The 23,115-nt window shown below is 43.1% G+C and overlaps 1 protein-coding gene across 4 annotated transcripts; it reads left to right on the forward strand.

Annotated features, from left to right (window-relative positions):
• Nucleotides 1-1,406: 1,406 nt before the first annotated feature.
• Nucleotides 1,407-20,897, forward strand: ACOT9 (acyl-CoA thioesterase 9). 4 transcript variants are annotated; one of them, XM_026038677.1, is made up of 16 exons: nt 1,407-1,536; nt 2,780-2,871; nt 4,661-4,687; nt 6,766-6,811; nt 10,778-10,948; nt 11,042-11,079; nt 12,024-12,107; nt 12,707-12,810; nt 13,477-13,550; nt 15,956-16,023; nt 16,572-16,683; nt 17,776-17,866; nt 18,347-18,432; nt 19,178-19,265; nt 19,447-19,597; nt 19,866-20,897. In XM_026038677.1, exons 2-16 carry the CDS (start codon nt 2,790-2,792, stop codon nt 19,922-19,924), a joined length of 1,281 nt encoding a protein of 426 aa, XP_025894462.1. In that variant the 5' UTR covers nt 1,407-1,536; nt 2,780-2,789; the 3' UTR covers nt 19,925-20,897. The 4 variants fall into 4 exon arrangements, with proteins under 4 accessions (XP_025894462.1, XP_025894463.1, XP_025894465.1 ...); XM_026038678.1 differs by lacking the exon at nt 4,661-4,687; XM_026038680.1 differs by lacking the exon at nt 1,407-1,536 and having other exon boundaries at nt 2,732-2,871.
• Nucleotides 20,898-23,115: the final 2,218 nt, after the last annotated feature.

Genomic DNA, 23,115 nt, shown 5'->3' on the forward strand with positions numbered 1-23,115 from the left:
TGTGCTTAAAACTTAATTTCATTTGCTAACGTGTACCTCCTGCGGGCACCATTTTGCTGGTAAACTTAAATTACCAGGGAGAACCACAGAAATGAGAACCAGGTGAAAGCCGTGGGCTCTGCCTGTCTGTCTACGTACAGGCTGCCCTGGGATGTTCAAGTGGCTTCCGATGAGTTCTCCCAGAATGACCACCCTGTAACGTCCATGGTCTGTGAGGGGACGGAGCTGCCTTGGGCCCGATGGGCCCCTCTGCTCCCGGGTTAACTTTTGCCTTCCAGTTCACAATGTAAATGTTTCTGACTGAATGACACTTGTTGATGCTTCCTGCACGGAAACTGCATGAATCCAAAGAAAGTGCTCTCCTGGCCTATGCTTCTGGTGCTGGCCGAGCAAATACACATTTTCTCGATTACATTCTGTAACAGTGCCACCAAGAGACGTGTGAAGGGAGGAGAGAACATTTTCTGAGGACGCGTTTACACAGGCATTTCTGGATCGTGTCCGCTGGGATGGGAAGGGCAGTTTGAAAACGAATTTGAGGGGCACCTGCTGGAATTCACTGCCCTGCTTCCTTTCTTTTGCCCCTCCTGTTAAGGGAAGGGAGGCTGGCAAGTGCCCAGGTGTTGCTAAGCCCGTTTCCCCTCGGAATTCAGTGGAAGTGAAAACAAACTAACATGAAAAAAAAAGGGGGGGGTGGAATCCACAGTATTTATTTTTATATTATTTATATTTATTATAAAACATAATGCCCGCAGCAGGCAGGGCCCGGGCCGCGTGGCGCGGCCGTTGGTTCGCCCAACGGCTGAGGGCCGCCGCGGCGGCGGCTCGTGCAGGGCGCCACGTCGAGGAAGCCGCTCCGGGCGGCAGTGACGGGGCAGCCGCGCCGCGTCCCGCCCGCCTACGGGGCGAGGCGGCCGCAGGCGGCACGCGGGGCGGGCGGCAGCGGCGGGGAGGCGCCGCGGGCCATAGAGCGCGGCCGCGCCTCTATGGTGCTGGAGGACCGCGCGGCGGCGGCGGGGAGCGCCATGCTGGCCGCCCGGTAAGGCCGCCCGCGCTGCCGGCGGGGAGGGAGGGGGAGGCGGCGGCGGCTCTGCGCTCCCCCCCTCCTCTGCCTAACGGCCGCCGCGCGCCCCCCTCCTCTGCCTAACGGCCGCCGCGCGCCCCCCTCCTCTGCCTAACGGTCGCTGCGCGCCCCCCTCCTCCGCCTAACGGTCGCTGGCGCGCGGTCGGGCCCGCGGGGGCGGGTGCCAGGCTGGCGCTCGCCGCGGCCGCCGCCCGCCTTACCGTGTGCTGCTGTACTCGCTTGGGGGGCGTCACGCTGGCCCCACGCAGTTCCGGGGGTGGCAGGAGATGTCTATGTGTATATACTGAATGTAGTCTACGGTTTCTATCACAGCACTGAGCCGCAATTCGGCATTTTTTTCGTTAACATTGGTTTTTTTTTTTTTAGAAATACGCTTCTTAAGTGGTTGTCCTGACGTGTTTAACAGGCCTTGTGAATGGGAAGCCACTAGGAGCTGAGTGATAACTGGGCAGGTATGAGAAGAAGGAAGGTTTGGGAGGCACCAGTGCCCTCACGGGCCCTCCTTTGGCCGATGCAGTGTTTCTTCTGTGTCTTTCTCCCCTCCGTGTGGGGAGGGAACAACTTTTTATTTTTTTAAGGAGTTGGTTGGCTGCTCAGGTTGAGAAAGCATTCTTAACTTTTGTGTGCTTCCTTTATGACCCTATGGGAGTGCAGGCTGGGCTAAGCTCTAAGTCTTATGAGATGTGTTTGGTCCGCAAGCCCTATCTATAACAAAAAGGTTTCACAGTTACAACTCGTGGGATCTCTAGTTAGCTTCTGAGATGGTTAAGGTGTGTGGGTATTTGTTTATCACTGTCTTAAGTAATCCTGATGTAGCTGCAGGCCGAGGTAGCTTGTATGTACATGACACGTATGTGTAAATATATTCATAAGGAAGATGTAGGTGGAGATATGTGTAAGGTCCTGCTTTTCTACTGGTGCCTGGGGATGTCTTTTTTGTTGTTTTTTTTTTTCCTTCTTTCCCAGAAGAAACTCCTACCTTCTTCACAAAAGACTAAGGGGCAGGCAACACATACTACTTATTAGGATAATAGTGTGAGCTTCTGTGTGGGCTGTTACTCTTGCAGACCACCTGTGTGTTGTTTATGTCAGCGCAGTTTGGTCCGCAGGGAGCCTTACTTGCCGCTCACTGGTTTAGGGAATTGCTGGGTGGATTATGGTATCTAAAGGTTTCATGGTTGCTGCTTTTTGCTGAGCTGCTAAGCAGATTATGTCCTGCTCTTTAGACTAGTTCTGAGTTGCAACAGTGCATAACCATGGAGAATAATATCCTGGCTGGCTCAGTTGGGACGTTTGTGATATCCCACTTAGTCTCCCAGCTCCACATATAGCAGACGAGTGTGTGGGGGGTTGTTTGTGTTTACAGTCATGGATACCTTGCTAGATGCACACGGATCCTGTCTGTGCTAGGATGGCGTAAAAGCTGCTGTTGAGTCCAAGCTGTTGTCCCAGGGTATCTGAATAGTTGCCTAAGAGCAGGTTAGCTCCGGTGAAACATTCTTCCCTCCTCTTTCAGGATAGAGACAGATCCAGTTTGAATATCAGCTGACTTCAACCATCGGTTTGGTCCTGATTATAAAAAGCAGTCTGAAAATGAAGAATAGGATTTATGAAACGCTCTGTACTATTAAAAATAAATCCTAATTTGCGTGGCAGTAGTTTTCATGACACTAAATCCCTCCCCTGTATCTTTAGGTTGTGCACCATGAAGAAGTTTTCTTCTGTCCTGGCCAGGACACTGACTTCTGGGACCAGTGGCTCCCTCCCTCTTCCTGACATGTCTGAAGGTAAAGTAAATGGCTGTAGTTTGGCAGATGTAGAAATACTGCTGGGAAGTTTGCTGTTTCAGAGGGTAGCTTTTGATGGATGGATACATCTTGATGGATATGGATACACTACAAAATGGCCATACCCTTGACTGTTAAGTCATAGTATAAATGTTTTGGAAATACCAGAAATTCGTTGCATGAGTTCTGAGAACAATAGCAACGAGTATGCATACATTATAGAAATTACAGATTTAGGGGATAGTCTGGATCTTTAACCTTGGAAGAATCTTTTTTATTTATTTTTATTTTTATTTCTTACTGGAGGAAGAACTTAGTCTTAAGGAAGCTCTGGTTGGAAAGTCGACACAGTACAGGCAGGTACTAAGAAGACTGGAGACTGTGGTCAAGAGATGGAGGAACTGAGTTCAAATAAAGCCTTACAGAACTATGGCATTTTAATGTGTCAATATTATTTCATAAACATTGAAAAATCTTTTAATTAGATTGGTACTACTGCCATGTGAAAATGTGCTTGTCAACAATACTTTGTTTTGAAATACTATTTTAACGTTCTAATAGTCATAAATCATAATATTCTTGTTTCAAAAGCTTGTTAAAAGGTTTTCTGGCATTCTTCACCTATGCCTTGAGAAAAGGAGTGGAGGAGAGGGGCCAAACTTAGATACAAATAATTCCTTCATGAAGTTCTGCTTGTTTCTGATGTCAGTTTCTCCCTTTTGTTCTCTAAATAGAAGCCCCAAGTAATCCCAAGTAAGCCCAAGTAAAAGAGTAGCTAGAGGATTTTTTTTTCCCATAATTATTAATAAATAATAATTTGAGAGTTAAAAGAGATAAACAGAGTGTTACTTAATTACAAATATTATCCAAATGTTACATAATTACAAATGCTATCCAGCTATGTTATTTGGACCTTCTATAAGGATGCTGGAAGGAACAACTGGAAGGACAACCAAAGTACTGAAATCATGAAGCCATCCTGGCTGTAACTCTGGTTTGCTACTGAAGAATGTTGTTATTTTATGGGCTATGGTAACTGTAAATATTTGACAGCTTCTTCTAAGATTGTAAAACTAATAAGAATGCAGTGCAAACTCTTGAGGAACAAGCTCTTCATTCTTTTATTTGCTATGCGTGTTTTCACTAAACACCAAATGCTGATTGGCTTGTCACACCATTCCTTCTAGCTTTGGGTCCCAGCTGTGAAAATACTTGCTGCTTCCATGGTTCTCCTAAAAGCACACTAGGCAAGACTTTAGTGGTTTCCTTGGAAATAACTCTTGTCCTGCTTCCTGAAAAAAATGCTCCCAATTATTCCTTCCTTAAAGGTTCCCATTTGTGTCTGAAGTATTAGGATTACTTGTACTGTTAAGTGTTTGCAGTTCTAGGTTCAGAAATCTTGTCATTAGTATGTGCATTGGGTAATATTTGTTAGAGACAGTAAAAGGTAGCACAGTGTTTGAGAAATTAGCTGGAATTACAGAGGAGGCAGCTACTATACAGGGCAGCTACGTGGATGAGCAATAAAGATGACTTCGATTAGGTGTGAAGGATCTAATTCACTTGAAAGACTAACTCACGGGGCATCACACTTGAAATCACAAGGACACCGATTCCATCTTGGAAAGGAGAAAGGGACAGGGTGCTTACAGCTGCTTGCTAAAGTTAGGTACTTAAATGGAATTTATGCAAGTAAAATTGTCAGATTAATACATTACTCCATAATAAAAACAATTTACTTTCTTTTACAGTAGTATTGTTAATCTAACCTATACTTTCTACTCCACAGGACACTCACCCATTCATGTGAATAATGGTGTGTTGTGGTAATCTGTATATACTTAAACATTTGCTATAGCTCCAAACTTACCTTGCTATTCTCTTGCCTTACTTTAGCACTCGTGAAAAATGAAAACCTGTTGTTCTTCTCTGTCAACTTGCTTAAAGCCTCTTTGTTAGAGTTGTTGGCCATGACAAGTGAAGGATCTGATCTTATTTGTAGTGATTCTGTGCTAGATCTCGGTCAGGCTTTCCTGATGGCATGCTGGGTCACACAAGAGGCTTGTGGGATGCAAAGTCTCTTACATACTAACTCCTGCAGTATTTAGCTTCCCTGTAGACATCTAAAGAAAAGGACATGCTATTCAGAAGCAGTGGATATCTGCCCCTTTCGCTGAAGCCTGTGCCAAAAGGCTTCCAAACTTCTATACTGAAGTCTGGACAAGAACGGTTGGTATAATATGTATTAGTGGTCTTCCTGAAACTGTGTGCAGGGGCGTCAGCCCAAGGTGGTACACATCTTGGAGGATGCAGTTAGCTTGTCCAGCTGCATTCAGGTCCTCTGTTACTGCACAGGTTAGAGCAGGTGGATGCAAGTCCTGTTATTAGGGCAGTAGTGTTCCAGGAGGTTCTGTGAAATCCTGTAACGTGATAAGAGGGAAACCCATTTTCTGTAGTGATTTTGTACATCTAAGACATATAGTAGCTTTAATGTAAGAAAGACGAAAGAGTTTATTAGGTATTGAACTTAGTTACTTGAAGTTCTGCTGTCAAATAAGGAAACTGTAGAAAGGGAGTATCATTTTTCTGGGGGGATGGGGAGAATTTGTATTTATGAATAGACTAGATGTAGTTTGGCAACATTTCAGTAATTATTTTGCATTTAGACCTTTTATTGTAAAATAAAAGGTCCAAGACTGGCAAACATTTCCTTGTATGCCTGGCATTGAGATCGGGAGTAGTAAATAGGATTGACAGTTCTTGGGCTGAAGTGACTGTGCTGGGGACAGAGAGGATCTGCTGGGGAACGTTGCCAGTCTGTAGTGCATTGGAGGTCAGGCTTCGTGAGGTGCCGTGCTCCCCAGCAGCTTGCTGGAGTTGGCAGAGCCTGAGTGTATCTAATAACCGAAACGGGGAAAGGGTCAGCAGCAGCCTCTCCTCTATTTCATTGTGATTTCTTTTGACAGTCCTTCTTTGATGTGTTGCTAATATTTGAGCCTTGACAAAAAAAAAAAAAATCTTCATAAGCAAGCAAGATATCCAATTCTAAACTTTCTTCTGTCTCGGGCTTAAGAATTTACTATTGCTGCGTGTTTTCAGACGTTCGTAAATGGCCTGTGTTCACCTGCTTGATAGGGATGGAGCAGCCTGATAGGCTTGGCTGATCTTAGCACACTTGATAGCCCTGTCCAAGGCAAGAGTGGAATAATTGCTTCTGCACATTCTTGAATATTAAGAAAATCTTGTGTAGGGCTGATACTTATTGTGCTAGTGCAAGGCAGTGCTGGAATCAATTGTACAGGTCTGTCCTAACACTGCTAAGATCTTATTTCTTGAAACCATATGAAACCTTGTGGGCAAGAGCCAGATTCTTGCCATTACCTGCTCTTCATGGGTGGGAGTAATTAAAAAGCGCTCTCAGCAGTCCCTGTCTCCCAGCTGTGCTGTTCCCTTTTATCTTCCTTTTGTGACTTTAAGATCTGTGTTATCCCCACAGTTTGTTTGTGTTTATCCTGAAATATTTTCACATCAAAATTCCTCAATCTGATCTTGAACTGCTGTATTTTTTTTTCTTTTTTTTTTTTTTCAGTTGCTAATTGGCACTGCAGGCACTTCATCACATTAACACAAGACTCTAAATGCATTCTTTGTTGGTCTGGGCTGTACACAATATACTAGCAAATTGTGTTACTCAACCCATGACTGCGATATGCCTACTAACAACATCAATGTATTTGGCCAAACTTTTGTTTTCAAGCTGATAATTGCATGACTGCTTAATTTTCCTGTTCTGGGATGAGGGTTGTGTCTCTCTGCACCAGGCGAACTCACGTTTACCACTTAGTTACAACTAAGCTTGATTTGCTTTGATTTTTTTTTTTTTGTTTGTTTCAGTGCGAAGCAGATTGAGGGATATAGTGGGAGCATCTACCAACTGGAGGTACAGTGTACATTAAATGTATTTTATTTTATTTGTGAAACCCAGAGGAACTTAGGGTTGTGGCAGTGGAGATTGACAGCATTCACTAGTCAACAGGAGGGGAAAAGAAAGCATCTGGCCAATGCTAAAAAATAATGCAAACCAAAGGATTTGAATTCTTTCTGTACCACAGACTTCTGCCATTTCTCAACCAAAAGGTTTAATGCCAAGAGAAAGAAATCATCTTCAATCATCTTTAATACCAAGGGAAGGAAATGTATGTTCTTGATTCTTTTGCATTAACTTTTAAAATCATGGAAGTTTAAGAGCTATAGAGTCTGACCAAAAACATTAGGCTGCTTTATCTGCTGGGGATTATCCATGTAGTGGATTTATCCTACAGTGAATTCCTAGGTGACAAAACAGGGTCTGCATGAAGCAGGGTGAGTTATGCATGGCCTGGCAGCATCCATGTGGCGGTGTAAAATTGTCAGCCTTGAGTCGCTATTCCCTCTAATCAGGAGCATCTCAGACATTTTTTTCTTCACTATAACCTATTTGTGGCTTAATTTACGTATAATTCCTGTTGTCCACATTTTGGGTTATTTTGTTCCCCCTCCATTATGCTGCATAAGGTGGAGCTAGTCTTGTGGCTATTAGCAGTTCTGAGTTGGTCGGTATAACAGTCTGGGGAAGTTATGTATTGCAGCTTGATTGGTTCCATAGCTATTTTATTGACCGTTGATGTTCTTAAGATGTCTCTGCTGACCTGTTATTTCCCGCTTTGTGCACTGATAGGAAGTGAGGAGAGAGATCTGCATGCTTGCACGGGGTGTCTGATGTGTCCTGGCGTTCTGACTAGGTCAGTATGACCAGGACCATAGGTATGCTCATGCAAGTGCCTCAGTCTGGGAAGCTGATTTTTCTCATAGTAACAAAACATGAAGGGGCTTAACATTTTCAGTAGGTCAGTTGACAGGCACTCTAAAATTGATGGAAAAAAAAACCAAAAGCCTTTTCTGCAGCCAGGAATGGCTGCAGAAGAGCAATGCTTGAATGGAAATGCCATCTGAAGGTAGGAAACTTGGGTCAAGTGCAGTCTTTCCATCCATTTCTTCTCCTCCAATGCTCTCACAGTAATAGCCAAGGAGACTAAAACTGGGGTCACCAAAGCAGTATTATACGCGCGCATACACACAAACACACAGCGTGAATATAGTGTGTATATATAGTAAATATATTTACTTTTAAGGAATGCATTTTTCTGTGTGTGTGTATATTAAAAAAACACTATATAAAATGCAGAATAATTGTGTTGGAAGTTGTTTGCAGAGCACTGTATGCTTCAGCTACCCTGAAGAAGTAAAGCTGGGGAGCCCATAGCTGGGCATGCTTGAGGCTGACGCTCTGATCTGTGGGAAGTTTGGAAGACGCTGGGCAGGTGGACTGTGAGATCCCGCTTGCAGGACGGAGTGACGAAGAATTGCTGTGTGTAGAGGGAGCAGCTAGTGCCTTAATGACCTTGGACCACGTGATGACTAGGGACCCAAAAGAACAGCTTGACTGGGGTCTGAAGTGGGAACTAGATGTGGGCTGCGAAGGCCGGATGAGCAGACCTGAACTACTATGACAGTAGGAAAGGTGCGGCTTAGAGGAATACCATGGATCATTAGGTTTGCCAAAATTAAACTTGGAGTTGTGATTTGTCCAGTAAGGGTTAGTGGCATTTTGTGTTAAAAAGAATGATTTGCTTCTGTGTTCTCTGTTCCTGTACTTGCATAGTTAAGAATGAATCTATTCCCCTTAATTGATACAGTGGAGGAACCACTGAATTGGAGATTACTGATGTATTCCCCCCCTACTGATAAACTGCTACAGATAGAATATTACTGCAAATATGTGATATTTCTAAATAAAGCTGTTGGATCTAGGTTGTGGAGTAGTTTGGCCTGTGCTGAAATCATTAGCAGTAACACCCACAGAGGTCTGTGTAAGAAGACCTGTAAATTTTTACCGCAGGTCCAGTTTGATGACAGATTCATAGCGTGATTTATGCTAGACCTCACCATAGGCTAGGAAGGGTTTTGGCCATTTCAGAAACAAGTAATATGGTTTCTCAAATACCTGAAGCAGTTATTAGGTGAACACTAGGTGAAGTGTTGGAAAGTATTTATTTCTTGAAAAATGTAATTGCCTTAAGCCCAACATGTCTGTGTATTGAAGAGTGTGCTATGATGCCAAAGTGAAGAGGAGCTCTGCTGTTGACCCCACAAGAGCCAGGAAGGGACTGGTAAAACACAATGTAGTTCGATTTTCATCTTTTTTTAAAAAAATTAATGTATTTGGACAAAATTTATGTTTGATCTCTGTCTGATTTCTCCTGAATCTTTCACTAAAAGACTTTAGAAATTGAGAGAGCGTAGAGGTGCATCACATTTGATTCCATGCCTATACAGTGTCTTACCTTCAAAAAAATGTCTCTGGTGTAGGGAGCTATCATTTCATCTTGTCTGAACTTGGCAATATTTTGTATTTATGTTGCTCTGTTTATTTTTTTTAAACAATGAAGTACCGTTGAAATTTTGTGCTAACCTCTGTGTTATCTAATTATGGATTATTCACATTCTGCCCAAATTTATCCAACAGAAAAGAGGGAGTATAAATGTGTGGAAATGCGATTCCATTGTTACCTCTTCTCTGCTGAAGTAAAACCCAAACCAAAAAAATCGTTGTCTAAAAATATGTCTAGTATCCAGAATGCATTAAAAATGAAAACTTTAAGACAAATTTTATTTTTCATGAAAAGTTTCCTTCCTATTATTTCCTTGTAGACTGCTTTTTACGTGGCTCTGCTAAGCAGTGCCACGCAAATCACAGTAGCGCAGCCTGTGCTGCTGAGTGGATGGTGCATGTCCAGTACAAGTTTAAAATTAAGTTTCCTTATGTAGTGCTGAATGCCTTCACTTGGTCCGTGAAACTGGGTAATCCTCTGGCGTGCTCTCTTGCTCTATACCTCAACTCCTGCACATCTAACCATCTAACCCTCAGATTATTAATGCTTTGGTGTTGATTCTAGGCGTATTAGCCAATATTTGCTGTCTTCAGTCAGGCTGCACTTTTAAGGGTGGGAAGTTTCAAGGATGAGGTCGGAGAATGGTGGGCAGGGTTGTTACACGGCATAGACCTGTGTGCAGGGGACCAGGCCTGCAGACTGCGAGGAGGTGGGGATAGTTGGCCCTCTCTGCCTTGTTCAAGCTGCAACCCCTCTGGGCTTACTGGTGCTGGAAAAGCACCCTCTGAAAGGGTAGAGTCCCCAGTGCTGCATGGTTACTTTCCATGACTGCTTAGTTGTAAGAGAATTTAGTAGTAAGAGTAGTAGTAGTAGAAAGAGAGGGAAATAGGTAAGTTCCTCTTTCTTTTAGCTTGCTGGTCAGCTGTATGAACTGATGCTGTAAAGAGGAATGTCATCTGCAGGGGTGAGTCCTAGCAGATGAGATACGGCTTTGGCCCGTACTAATCAGCAGTGTACGTCTCCTTTGTTTGCCTGGGAGGGATTGCAAGCTGGAAGTCAGACCTCTAAAACTGGCAAGGGGATCTGGGGTATAGAAGCTACAAAGGACGTGATTGTACCTAAAAACCTGTAGGTTAAATTGTATGTAGTTAAAGGGCTTTTTTTTAAAACTATTTTGTTTTCAAGGGAAAACAGTTTGCTGTTGTTCAGGATTGGATAAATTTTGTTTGTCTCATTAGTGTGAAATATGTGCTTAACACTCATACAATAAAACTTTTATTTAAAACCTTCTCTACAGTAGTCTGGCATGACAAAGCTCATTCATTATGTGCTTTTCATTTTCTTTTCAAGGCACAATTGCTGTGTCTTGCTGTTTTTGTCTTTGTTTCGCTGTAGTCATCTTCACTGTGGCGTGTTTTAGATAGGGTTTCAGTTTTGTTGTCCTGCCTTAAATGGTATTTTTCTTCTCATATTAGGGATCATGTACAAGCAATGCAAGAAAGAAAGGCTCTTCATACTTTACTGGCAAAACGGCAGGAGGATCTGCCTCCTAGGAGAATGAAAGATAGCTACTTGGAAGTTATCCTACCTCTAGGGAGCCAACCTGAAATAAGAGAGAAGTACCTGAACGTATACAATAGTGTCAGGTAATAGAACAAATATGTTACATGTACAGAAAAATGTCAAATTTCACATATTATCAGTGTAGGTATTTAATTGATGAAAAACCTGTCTTACAGGTTTGGAAGAATTCTTGAAGACCTTGACAGTTTAGGAGGTAAGTGTCTGTCTCTGGAAATGCCTGCATGAATAATGCAGGCAATTTGAGTTTGGGTAGTATTTGGGATTAGTGTTTGGGTACCATGTTTCTCCAGAGAGAGGATCACACCGAAGTGCTCTCTCTGAGCAGGGGGAAGGGGAGAGGTGCAGGTGCTGAAAGAAAAGGAAGGGTGATAAGAAATAACCCCATGCAAAATGGTTCTTTATAGCTTCAGCTTCTTTCCTCTGTCCAGTTTTGTAAAGAAGCAGCTATAAAGGTATTTTATTGAGGAGTGTGTCTAGACCTTGAGTTTGTATTGAGTTCTAAGTCAGAGAAAATTGCATAGAGAGCTATTTCAAATTCAGTCAGATAATTTTTCACTTGAAAAACAACCCAAAACTTTGAGTACTTTAAGGTGTTTGTTTCCTTGGATGTACTTTTGTGAGCAGACCTAATTAATTTAAATAATGGTTTGGCTAGTAGTAATTATAGTGTAATAAATGCCTGACTAGGCTTTCATGCTGATAAATCACATCTTACCTAATCTGCACCTCTGAAAAGGAGTCAGTATTTGAAAATCAGTCCTCGGGTAACATGTATCCTTGGCCAACCTGCATAAAAGCAGAGTAGGAGGTTGAAGGGGAATGGAGGATCTGAGACAAATAGGGATAAATGGAAGAGACTATATGGGAAAGGGAGGAGAGGAGCAGTTAGTTGAGGTGAGGTACAATTTCCCTCTGTAGTAAGTAAATAGGCAAATAGCCTAGGCAGCTGCAGCATCACTTTTTTTAATGGCAGTTGCATGAATTACACCCATGAAAATGTGGAATAGGCTGTTGTTTGAGTTTGTGTTGAGCACATACCTCTCCCGTTTCCTGAGGATGGCTTTGATGATGCCTTACTAACAGTTTGGTAAAATGCAGGAGAACTGAAAGCTGGCTCCCTTTTCCATCTCTCCACAGTTCTCATTTGCTACACTCACACGAAGCAGGAAGCGCAGCCCAGGTCTCCCTTATCGATCGTTACAGCCCTGGTGGATAAAATCAGTAAGTGGCATTTTGATGAGCAGAAGTGATTTTATGACTTGGCCCGAGTCCCCAGTCTTTCCACAGCTGTTGCTGCTCCGTGGTTCTTACTAAGGGTTTCTTCTTTCCTTCCCTCTTTAGTTCACTTTGTATATTTTTTTTGCTTATCGCTACTCTGGCCTTTTTGGAATGGGGTGAGGAGGGAAGAGGGCTTTGTAGATACTCTCTTGGTATTTCAAGTTTCCTGTCGTTTCAAAACAATGAGGTTTTACCCTTCCAGCACTTGTGTGTTCAGTGTTGTATTAGCAAGTGAGTCTCTGCATTACTGAGCAGTGTTTCTTGTGATGGAATTAGGCCTTGCTTGTGGCGCGTGTTCAGCTGAGCATCTCTGTGGGTCTGCCAGCCATCTGCCACCAGTGGTCTACATCCTCCTCTGCATATGAGGAATGAACTGCCTCCTCTTCCTTCTAGACTGTGGTTCTTTGCAATGAGCCCTTTTTTTCTGGGTTGCCTTGTGTGTATTGTCACTCACAGAAAACAAAGAAGCCTTAGATCAGTTGCATCTAAAACAGAAAGACTGGATTGTCTATTGACAGTAACCTGTAATTTTTGTCTTGCAGATCTGTGCAAAAAGATCATATATCCAGACTGTGACATCAAATTCACTGGCAATGTTTCCTGGGTTGGGAGGACCTCAATGGAAGTGAAGATGCACATGCTGCAGGTTAGTTCCTGTGACTTCTCTCAGTCTCCAAGCATCCAGCCACGCTTTATACTCTGAGGTGCTTCAGAAAGGGTTCTAAATGATGGTGCCAGTAGCTTAAATTACGTTTTTCAGGAGAGCTATCTTGAAGGGCTTGAAACAACTCTCGTGTTTCAAGACTAAGATTAGTGCTGAGGGTCTAGTGCTGGTGATCTAGGATGATGTTTTGTTGCTAGTTTTCCTGTTGTTTATTTAGAATAATGCAAATACAGTGTAAATGTTTAATTGTACTGTATGACTTTATGCTACTGAAGTATACTTAATTACTTAAATATTACTGGCTGCAATTTAGATAAGCACTCAGATAAATATTTAATGATCCAGTGTGTCTCCTGAGGTGAAGTCTCTAACACAGCAGATAAGGTTACACCTTTGCTGTCAGAACTCCTCCTGGTGCTGGCAATTTGTATTAGCAACAATTAGAAGCTGTTACACTTCTCAGAATAAAGATAAGTTAGTTATTTTAGAATTAATAGGATGATTTTTCTAGCTGAAACTAGTAATTAATTTGCATTCCTTTGTTTTAGATTTACAGTGTGATTGCATGGCTGATGTCCACTGAATAGTTTGCTAAGCACGAGCACAGTTTTAGAGTGTGAGAATATAATTGTTTCCTGTCTCTTTTAGCTACACGGTGGTGACTACAGCCCTGTGTTAGATGCAACCTTTGTCATGGTGGCCCGGGATCCAGAGAACAAACGGTAATCTAGCACCTCCCAGTGTGAACGAGCACCATCGGGGTTTTCCCTGGTTAAAGGAAAACATCTGCAGTTTCCATCTGGGAGCTTTATTTAGTATTTAGTATTGCTTGCTTACCTTTCGTCAGTAGTCTTTTCCTGTGGAGTCTCCTTCTCTGGAGAGCTTCCAAACCCGCCTGGATGGCGCCCTGTGCCCCGTGCTCTGGGTGTCCCTGCTGGAGCAGGGGGTTGGACTAGATGGTCTCTAGAGAGTCCTTCCCACCTCAACCACTCTGTGATGTGTAGGAGAGAAAGATATCAGACTCCTGCTGTTATGAAAATGGCAAAAGTGGTAACTTACTATATTTGTATAGAAACTATGTAGCATCAGTTACAGATAAATAACATATCTGACCTTTTCTCTTGGCCAAACGTCCCTCTAATTTCTCTTTCTGGGGCAAATTTTGGAGCATTGCATTCAGCAGTTAAATGATACAAAGAATTGGTGCTAGTCTTGGGATTTGACCCTTTTCTTTACTAGATTTATCCCTGTGCTTGAATGACTGGCCTGATGAACATGGAATTTAATGACTTGGCTAGAAACTCACCTGCCTTTTGTAGTACTAGTTAGAGTTGATTGGTTTTCTGTCCTAAGGAATGGAAAGGTTGAGGCTGAATGGTGCAGTAATCTTTGATTTAAATTTAATAGAAAACTTCTTCTAATCTTCATAGAAGAGAGTAGATGTTGTTAGAATGACTCTTGTCAGCCGGAAACATCCTGTGTAACTAACATGGGATTGTTAAGTATTTTCACAGAATTGCAAGAAGTAATTACTGTATTTTTCAATTTTCACTTTCTGTAATGCGTAGGCATTAAAGGCACAAACTGCTTAGTTTCAGTTTGGGTTTGCCTGGCTCCAGCACGACTAAGTATCGGCTTCCCTCCATGCAAATAGCTTGCCAAAAGCCATAAACCACATTCTGTTTCTAACTAGTTTAAATAATTGCTTGTATTTAATGAAGAGGCGTGTGTTTAATGAAGGGGTTTTTGCTTGACATAATTATTTTCTCCTGATAGTAATAAAAACAGTTATTAGTATGGTTTCCCTCAGGCTTATGAGATATTTTTTGGTCCTGTTAACATGTTCATTCACAATATACTTTAAATCAAATTATTTTTTCTTATACCCGTGTTTAGGAAGCACAAAGCATTAGGAAGCATTTTTTTTGCAGAAAAAGAATTCAATTTGATATAATTATGCTAGCAGACTGACTAATGCAGCAAACCAAATGATAACTCCAAGCAAATCTCCAAGACAGAATTCTCATTTAACTTTACAAATGGGCTGCTCAGGGCATTTCCATCGGGAACCATGCCCTAGATACCAACTTCACTGCCGTTCTTCCAAGTCAGATGGTGAAAGCCAGCTGCATTTTGGAAGACTGCTATCCACATACGAAGGGTGTTTGTGTTAGGTGAAGGCCTTGCAGAGAGGTATAGGACAAATGAGATTGTGTTGGTGCTACAGAAATGTGGGTGTTTGGCTTTGAGCCGAGCGTGCATCCCAGCAGCTTGGGGCCTGGGCAGAAGAGCTGGGGCTGCCGTGTCCTGGGCTGGGCAGAGGGAGCAGGAGCCAAGCAGGAGCCAAGCCAAGTTCTGGCAGAGCAGGCAAGAGAGCAGGCTCTTCTCAGCAAGCAGTGCTTCTTGTCTGTGACCTGAGTAAGGCTTCAGGGCTGCTTGTGAACTGCTAAGATACAAAAACAGTTGGTGGAAAGTGTCAGGAAGAATGGGATTTGAAAATAAGTACTTGTCTTCTGAACAGAAAGAGACAAATTTTGTACGATGGTGCTAGAGCGGGTCCATCTGTGCAGTAATAGCAGCCTGTGAACTGGGACTCCAGGCAGCCTCATATCATTCTCCTTGATAAGTGTGACACGTGGTAAACAGCTTTTGGCTGTGGGTAAGGCTGTCATGGGAGTGTAAAGATTTTAAGAACACTTGCTACCTAAAGCACTGTGCTCTTTCTGTTCCTGAAAGAATTCTGTTTTGGTGTTGAAGTTTTGTATAGCTATTTTGGTCTGTTCTAGATAATCACATCTTCATTTACTATGTTTCTAAATACCTTTCTGCTTGAGTGATGTTCAGTACAGCTTATAGGTACAGTTTGGGCTCTTTAAGTAGCACAGCTACTTAAACAGTGGTTACTGTTTCTTAGTGATATTAGATAGTGGTTGGTCTCTTATCTTACTGTTTAGAATTAGCGTTGATTCATTTGACAGCAGACACATTATGAAATGAAATTGATTTCTAAGATACCTGAAGACCGTTTTCATCTTGTAATGTGTATATAACTAAAAATGTTATAATGCAATATTTATAGGACAGAGTCTTCTAAAGTTTGTAACTTAAAAAACATTTCTATCCGTAGACCAGCATTTGTTAATCCACTGATTCCTGAGACCCCTGAGGAGGAGAAGATCTTCAAGGAAGGGGAAGGTATGTCCTATTTCCTGGCAGTATTTCAATTTAGTAGCTGGAAAGTAGACTTGAAAAGTTCTGCTACTAATAGATGCTCCTAATTTATTTGAAATCAGATTTTTTTTTTTTTTTGTTATATCTCATGTCAATGTGGCTGGAGATGAAAGAGAGAGAATTTGAAAGCTTGATACCACATTTTTGGAAAATTTTAGCTAAGCTGACAGGCAAGGGCAGTTTTGGTGTACTTGGAAGAGGTATGTTAGTTACCCCGTTGGGGGGTGGGTGGATATCACAGTATATGTTTAAGGGATCATCTCCATTACCCACACTGAGGGGAATGGTGGCTTTCTGCCTTATTTTTTCATTGATATCGTCAATTCTAGAGCCAAATTCCTGTTTGAGTCCAAGTCTCAAAGATGTGCTGTGAGACTGTGAACCTTATCCTTTAACTTCTGGGAAAATAAAGAAGGAAGGAGACAGATGGTTCAGGTTAAAATGCTGACAGCCAAATGAATTTTTTTTTTGACTCTGACTGGATTTTTGTTGTTGTTGTTTCTAATGTTTAGTTAACAAGACGAAGAGGATTGATTTTAGCACTGCCTCTCTACTGAAAATGGCTCCCACTGCAGAAGAAAGAAACATTGTTCATGACATATTCCTTGATACGCTGGACCCAAGGCAAGAAGGCGAGGGGTGGCGAGACTGAAGTCCTGTGAGCGGGAAAAGTAACTTGCCTTTTGAGCTGCACAGTGGAAGATATGCGGACATTTGGTTTCCCCATTTCAGTATCTAAATTCTTGGGTGCTCCACTTGGAGCACAGATACACAATTTAATGTGACATTTATGCCTCTCAAAAGTACCTTCTGACATCCCAAAGTGTTAGGTGGGCAAGGATGATAAAAGTGACCTGTTAGCACAACGTGCTTCTGAGCAAGCTGTTTGGAGTAATCTTCAGAGAGAAGCTCTGAAGCTGGTGTTTAGCTGAGGAGCGAGTGAAACTCTTTCTCAGAGTCATATTAAAACTTAAATATTAAAATCTTATAAGGATTTTCTGCTGTGCTATCTAGAAAAGAAAAGAAAAAAAGTGAGGGTCATGTTTTGATCAGGCAACCTTGCAATGTGTTTTAAATATAACACCTAGAAACATGTGCTGAGGAGGACCAAGGTTGACATACTTCTCCAGCTGAAATTTCTGTGAAGTCTTCCAGTGCCAGTGGTGGTAGAGCAATGCCTAATAATGTCAGTGTGGATAACTAAGAATTTCTTCAGCTGCTAACATTATGTAGTTGATATTTCATGTCTGTTTACCAAAGTATTAGCCTCCTTCCTTTAGAACTGGCAAATATATTTTGTCTGTGCTCTGCCAGGGTCTGAAAACTTCCAGCTGTCTGCCTCTGATGTCGAGGTACTCTGTTAGCTTATTGTGCGCTTTTAATTCATATTATGACTAATAGACAGGCAAGGGTTTTCTGGAAAAGTAAGTGTGGGCTTTTTGGATGTAGCTCATGTCTTCATTCACGCACCTTTCCCAAGCGGAGACTGTACACGTAAGCTTGAGTATTAGCAGAAATACTTGAGAGGTAAGAGCACAGGCTATATGTTTAGAGTAACAAATCCAAATACCTCTTTAGGTGAGGCTTCAAGGTCTGTTGGAGTAGCTTTCAGTGGTAGCATTTTTATTTTTTTAGTGCCTTCTTTTCCTCTGTGTACATTTTTGACTTGCTGAATTCTGCTAATGTGAATTATTAAGTTTATTGCCTCTTCCATAGGACAGTGAGTTTCCGGAGTCGTATATTGCCACCCAATTCAGTGTGGATGGAAGATGCGAAGCTGAAGAGCCTACAGATTTGCCACCCTCAGGTATATTATATTGAAGTATATTAATGAATTACAAAAACAGATATTAAGAATTGTCTTTTAAGACTAGTGAATCCTTTTTGCCTAGATTCTTCTGTTCTCCTTACCTATTTAGACCTGATTTTCTGTTGCCATTTTATTATTATCTATATGGATTAACACTGAAAAATAGAAGATTTTTCAGTGCTTTATTTTATATATTTTTCATTTTGTGTGAAGAAATACCTGCCTTTATGCCCAGCCCATATGGTTGATGACGCATTTTTGAGATTTCATCTTACATTGTCAAACAAATCTGTGAACTTGCTTAATCCATTTGGACGTCTGGATATATTTTTCAGTAGTACTGTCTGTATATTCAGATGCTGGGTGCTCTGTTAAATCCAGTGAACAAAAGTGCAGACTGGTAGGCTGAATTCAACACAATATTTGGGGCAGAATGTGTGTTCTACAGCAGTGTGCTGATGGTGTTTCTATCTATAGGAACGGAACATCTTCAACAGGATCTTTGGGGGGTTTCTCATGAGGAAGGCTTTTGAACTGGGATGGGCAACTGCCTGCAGCTGTGGGTGAGTTGCAGCCTTGCAATATTTATATGATCCAGACCATAGCTCATGCATTCACAGGTCAGAAAACCAAGCTAACCCATATAAGTCTGGCTAGAAGAGACCTAGATGCTTGAGTGAATGTGGCAGGACAGCAGTACTGGGCTTAGGCTGTGCACCTCTCACTTATAAACTGAGAGATTTGTAGCTGTCTTGAGCTTTTAACTGAGCGATTTGTAGCTGGCTCCTTTGAGCACAGTTTTTAAACATCACATCCAAAGACAGGAAATATATCCCTTTTGTTTTGTCTTTCCGAGCTACTGAGATAGACCTCTGAAGATGCGTTTCCTTTCTAGACATAAAAATAAACATTCTAACAGATATCTTCTCACTATATACACAAGAGAATTGGACTCTGAACGTCTGACAAGTGCCTTTTTCTTAGAAAATACGACTGAGGTCATTACCCAGCAGAGATCTGTGTGTGATTTAATGGTGAGCGAGTACAGAGCCTGCTAGAAAGATGAGATAAGACAGTTAGTGATGCCGTCGTGTCTCCTATAGGAGTGTGTACGTGTATGCATAGAAGCTTCCTCCAGTTGTTTTTGTCTAGGGCAGTGGTATAGTTCTGCAGCAGTTCCTATGGCCTGTGCTTAATTGAGACTTACTTTCTAAAATCCCCCCATTAAAAGGAGGGCAGTGAAACAGCTTCTGTTCATCCGAGCACCGTAGCTTTTCTTGAGAGCAAATTTTTGTTTTTCTTGCTCAGGGGTTCCAGACCTTTTATCGTATCTGTTGATGACATCATGTTTCAGAGACCAGTTGAAGTTGGATCCTTGCTACTGCTTTCTGCACAGGTAGGAGTTGATTTATTTTTGAAGAGCAGAAAAACTTGCCCTCATGTTGTTCCTCTTAATCACTGATAATGAACAGTGCCTTATGAGAGAATCTGACTTTTCAGCAGTAAAACAAAGCCTGTTTCAGGTTTCCAGTGTCCATGGTGAATTACCAATTTGATGTCCTATTCTAATCCTATAGGTTTGTTATACAGAAAAAAACTATATCCAGGTTCGAGTACATAGTGAGGTTTTTGATGCAGATACCAGAGAACATCATACAACCAATATCTTCCATTTTACATTTATGTCGGAAAAGGAGGTCCCACGGATTGTCCCCAAAACATATGGAGGCAAGTACATCCAACTAAAGAATTTTAATTTTGACTCTGTGGGGGAAAAAAAGACTTTTTTTCTTCTCGTAAGGAAACATTGTTCGTTTTAATAGATGAACTGTTGATATTTTATTAATTTACCAGCGTTTCATGGCAAAGTGCATGTATTGTGTGCTTAGATGGCAGGTGCATTTTGGATTGCTCTGTAATACTGCTGCTCTGTGTAGCTGCCCGTTATTGCTCCCAAATTAACAGTACGTTCCCTCTCCGGCGCACGTTCTTTCAGAGTCCATGTTGTATTTGGATGGGAAGCGACACTTCACTGCAACCCTGAGAGAGATCTGAGAGGCTGCCTGCTCTGAACGGGATCAGGCGCCGGCGATGACCAGCAGACAGCTGCCAAAAAAAAAGAGGCCTCTTCTAGCACTGTTTATGTACTTGCCTATAAGGGGTTTCTTTGTCTCTGCTACTAGCTTCTTTTTTATTTTAATTTTTATTTGAACCCTTGATGCAGGTTATTTTTAGGGAAAAAAGTGAAAAAAAATCATCTCAATCTTTAAAGAGCTTCTGCCTGTCTACTTTTAGAGATCTCCTTGCCATCTTGTCACCATCTGCCTTATTTCCCTTGATAGTCCCTCTGGGTTTCTCTGAAGGGTAGAAGTTCTGTCAGAAGAGCAGTGGATAAACGTAGATGAAGCCGTGTTGACCTACATCAGTGTGTCACTTGGGTTCAGGATCTTGTTTTAACAAAGGCACAAGTATATGGACGGCAGCAGCAGCTCAGGTGTTGCTGGAGTGCCCCCACAATACGAGTGGGTGCATAGACAAGCAGGTGTTTTCCACCAGCTGGGATTTTACAGGGTTGTTGCAGCCTCTGTTTTGGAGGCTTTTCTGTTCCCGGGGGAGAGGCTGGGTTATGTAAAGAGAGAAAATGGCCAGATGGGCTGTTCTGCATTGGGAGAGAGCTGCTAGCCTCTTGTAAAAGATGTGTGTCGGGGGGAGTTGTGTCTTTGTTGCTATAACTGCAAGCACGTTCCTGAATGAGTTATTCCTGATAGGCTGTCTGATTGAGATTGGGAGATGGGTTAATTGAGGTTGGAATTGGAGAAAGGACAATGCTGCTAAAATGGAAATGGTCGTATTTGATAAATGCAGGAGTTAGGGGCCCAGAGAATGTGTTGAGCAGCTCCCAGGTGAGCTGCTGCACGGTGAGAGAAGGTTGTTCCCACCTCTGTGTAGGGCAGGACTCCGATGGAGTGAGTATTGCTCTGCTTTAGAGGTTTCTCTCTAAATAATCTAAATTTTAATGTAGATTATTTAGGTTTATCGAAACAGCAAGTTTATCCCTGAAGGACAGTCACAAAATAGGTTGTCTGATACCTACAGGTCAAAACTTCTGTGAAATGAGGACCCCCAACCGGCAGTAGCAGGGCTCGGTGGGGTTAGTGCAGGGAGCGCCACGTCTTACAGTGCCCGAGAGTAAACTCGGCTGCCCCTTGTGTGCGTCACATCTGCCAAACGGGGAGGCAGCGGGTTCGTGTGGGGCGACCCAGCCAGGCTGCCCGGAACAGGCTGATGAAACAAAGCCCTGGGTGAGATGTTGTTTCAGAGCAGGAAGGTTGGAGAAGTGGAGGATGAGGAGGGGCAGCTTCCTCTGGCGCGCAGGGCAGGGGCGGCCGGGGGCTGGCAGGGCCGCGGCGCCGCAGCGAGGGCGGCTGCCCCGTGTCGAGCACCTCCCTTGAGGCACACACCGCTGCTCGTGCAGCTGCTTGATCTGGCCGCCTTGTCCTTTAATGGTTTTGAAACTAGCTATGCGTTTTGTGAGTGTTCTCCTCCTCTTCATGCTTTAAAACTCTTTGGAAGTTGAGCAGGGCTCACTGGTCACACAAATAAATAACCCACATTCTAGCCCTGCTGCTTGTACCCTTGCTGTGTGCATCACTGTGGGGTGCACAAAGTCAGAAGTTGAGAGATCTGTTTCGGAATTGCCTGTTATTTCTGATTCTCACATTTTTTTAGCATTGATCCAGTGGCCCTTCATGGCTCACTTCTCCATAACAGAAGTTAAGCGAGTAGTGAATTCTTCCTCTGCTCATTTTCAGTTATCTTTAAAGATGAATTTATCATAATTGATAAAGTCAAAGTTACCTGTTGGAAAGTGGCTGGAGAGGAGGAAAAGAGATAACACAGCGGGGAGGAAAGCGTGAGGGAACTCCCTGGACACAGGGAAGAAAGTGAATTCAGCAAATGGAGCTCTTTGAAGGACGTGTATTTTCAGAGTTCATGATATCTCAATGTGTAACAAACACAGTTTACTGCAGAAATGTATATACAGCCCTACAGAATATGTGTGTGTATACATATCCATATATATATATAAAAAAAGATGATGTAAACTATGTATAGAAATAAAAGAAATATATAGAATCTCTGTTCATGTACTTTTGATCTTGGAAGGTTACTCCAAGCTGGCTCCCTCTCTGAGTACGGGGTAAGGCTGTCCGTGTTTGAGGAATGTTATTTGTGAACTTCTCTGTGTGCCTTCATGAGTGATATCAAGTTTGGTTTTCTTAAGAAGCTTCACATTCAGAAATAATAACTACCAGGTTAAATATTTTATTTTAGGCTTATATTGCCACTTAATGACCAACCTCTCGCTGCTATAGAGTGACTAACCATTACCATGCAAAGCTAAGTGGATTAGTAGTAAATATTTTTGGTTTTAGCTAACATACCTGCATGTGGCTCTGTAGTGGGAAGTAACCGTCACAGTTTTTCTGTGTCAGAAATAAAATGATTAAAAATGACTTAATAAAAATACTGTAACAACTTTTCATAATCCCTCCTGGCATGGTCGTGATTCCTTTGCGGCTCGGAAGCGCTGCTGAACACTGCGGGAAGGGAGCTGCTGGAGCCGTGGCAGCACTGGCCAGCGCAGGAGGTGTAAAATCCCTGCATGATCCAGTGGTTTTCCTGGGTGTTCTCTTCGGTCTTTGTCAGTACCTGTTGGTGACCAGCCTTGACTGCTGCTCCTCCTCTGATCAGATTTTGAACTGGGTGGGTGAGACACAGTTTCAGCTTGGGCTAGGGCACAGCTCGCAAGAGCAGACAGTAGGTACTCCTGTTTTGTGGAAGTGTTGGCGGGGATTTCCGAAGGGGAAGAGGGTGGTTGTGATCGAAGCAGTCAGCCAGGCTTGGGTGAGGAGCGTGGGGCCTTTGCCTGCTGTGGCTTGCCCTGCTGCTGGCTCCGTGCGGGGCCGTGCGCCTGAAGGCCGCAACGCTCCCCGTGTGCCGTGGGAGGCGAGCGGGGCGCCCGCCCGGCTTCCTCCGTGCCCCTGCCCGGTCCCCGCTGTGTCTGCCGGCCTGGGGGCTGCTGGGTGCTTTTGGGCCTGCCCGGGTGGTGGAGGGGCCCGGCCGCCTCCGGCCGTGGGTGCTGCTGGAGGGGAGCTGCCTCTCGGCTGGGCTCTGCCCCCAGCGGGGTCAGGGCGCGGGCTCTGGCTGCGGCGCAGCCTGAGGCGGCAGCGGTTCCCTGGCGC

The sequence above is a fragment of the Nothoprocta perdicaria genome, unplaced genomic scaffold (assembly GCF_003342845.1).
Source record: "Nothoprocta perdicaria isolate Ctin4 unplaced genomic scaffold, notPer1 scaffold_215, whole genome shotgun sequence".
NCBI lineage: Eukaryota > Metazoa > Chordata > Aves > Tinamiformes > Tinamidae > Nothoprocta > Nothoprocta perdicaria.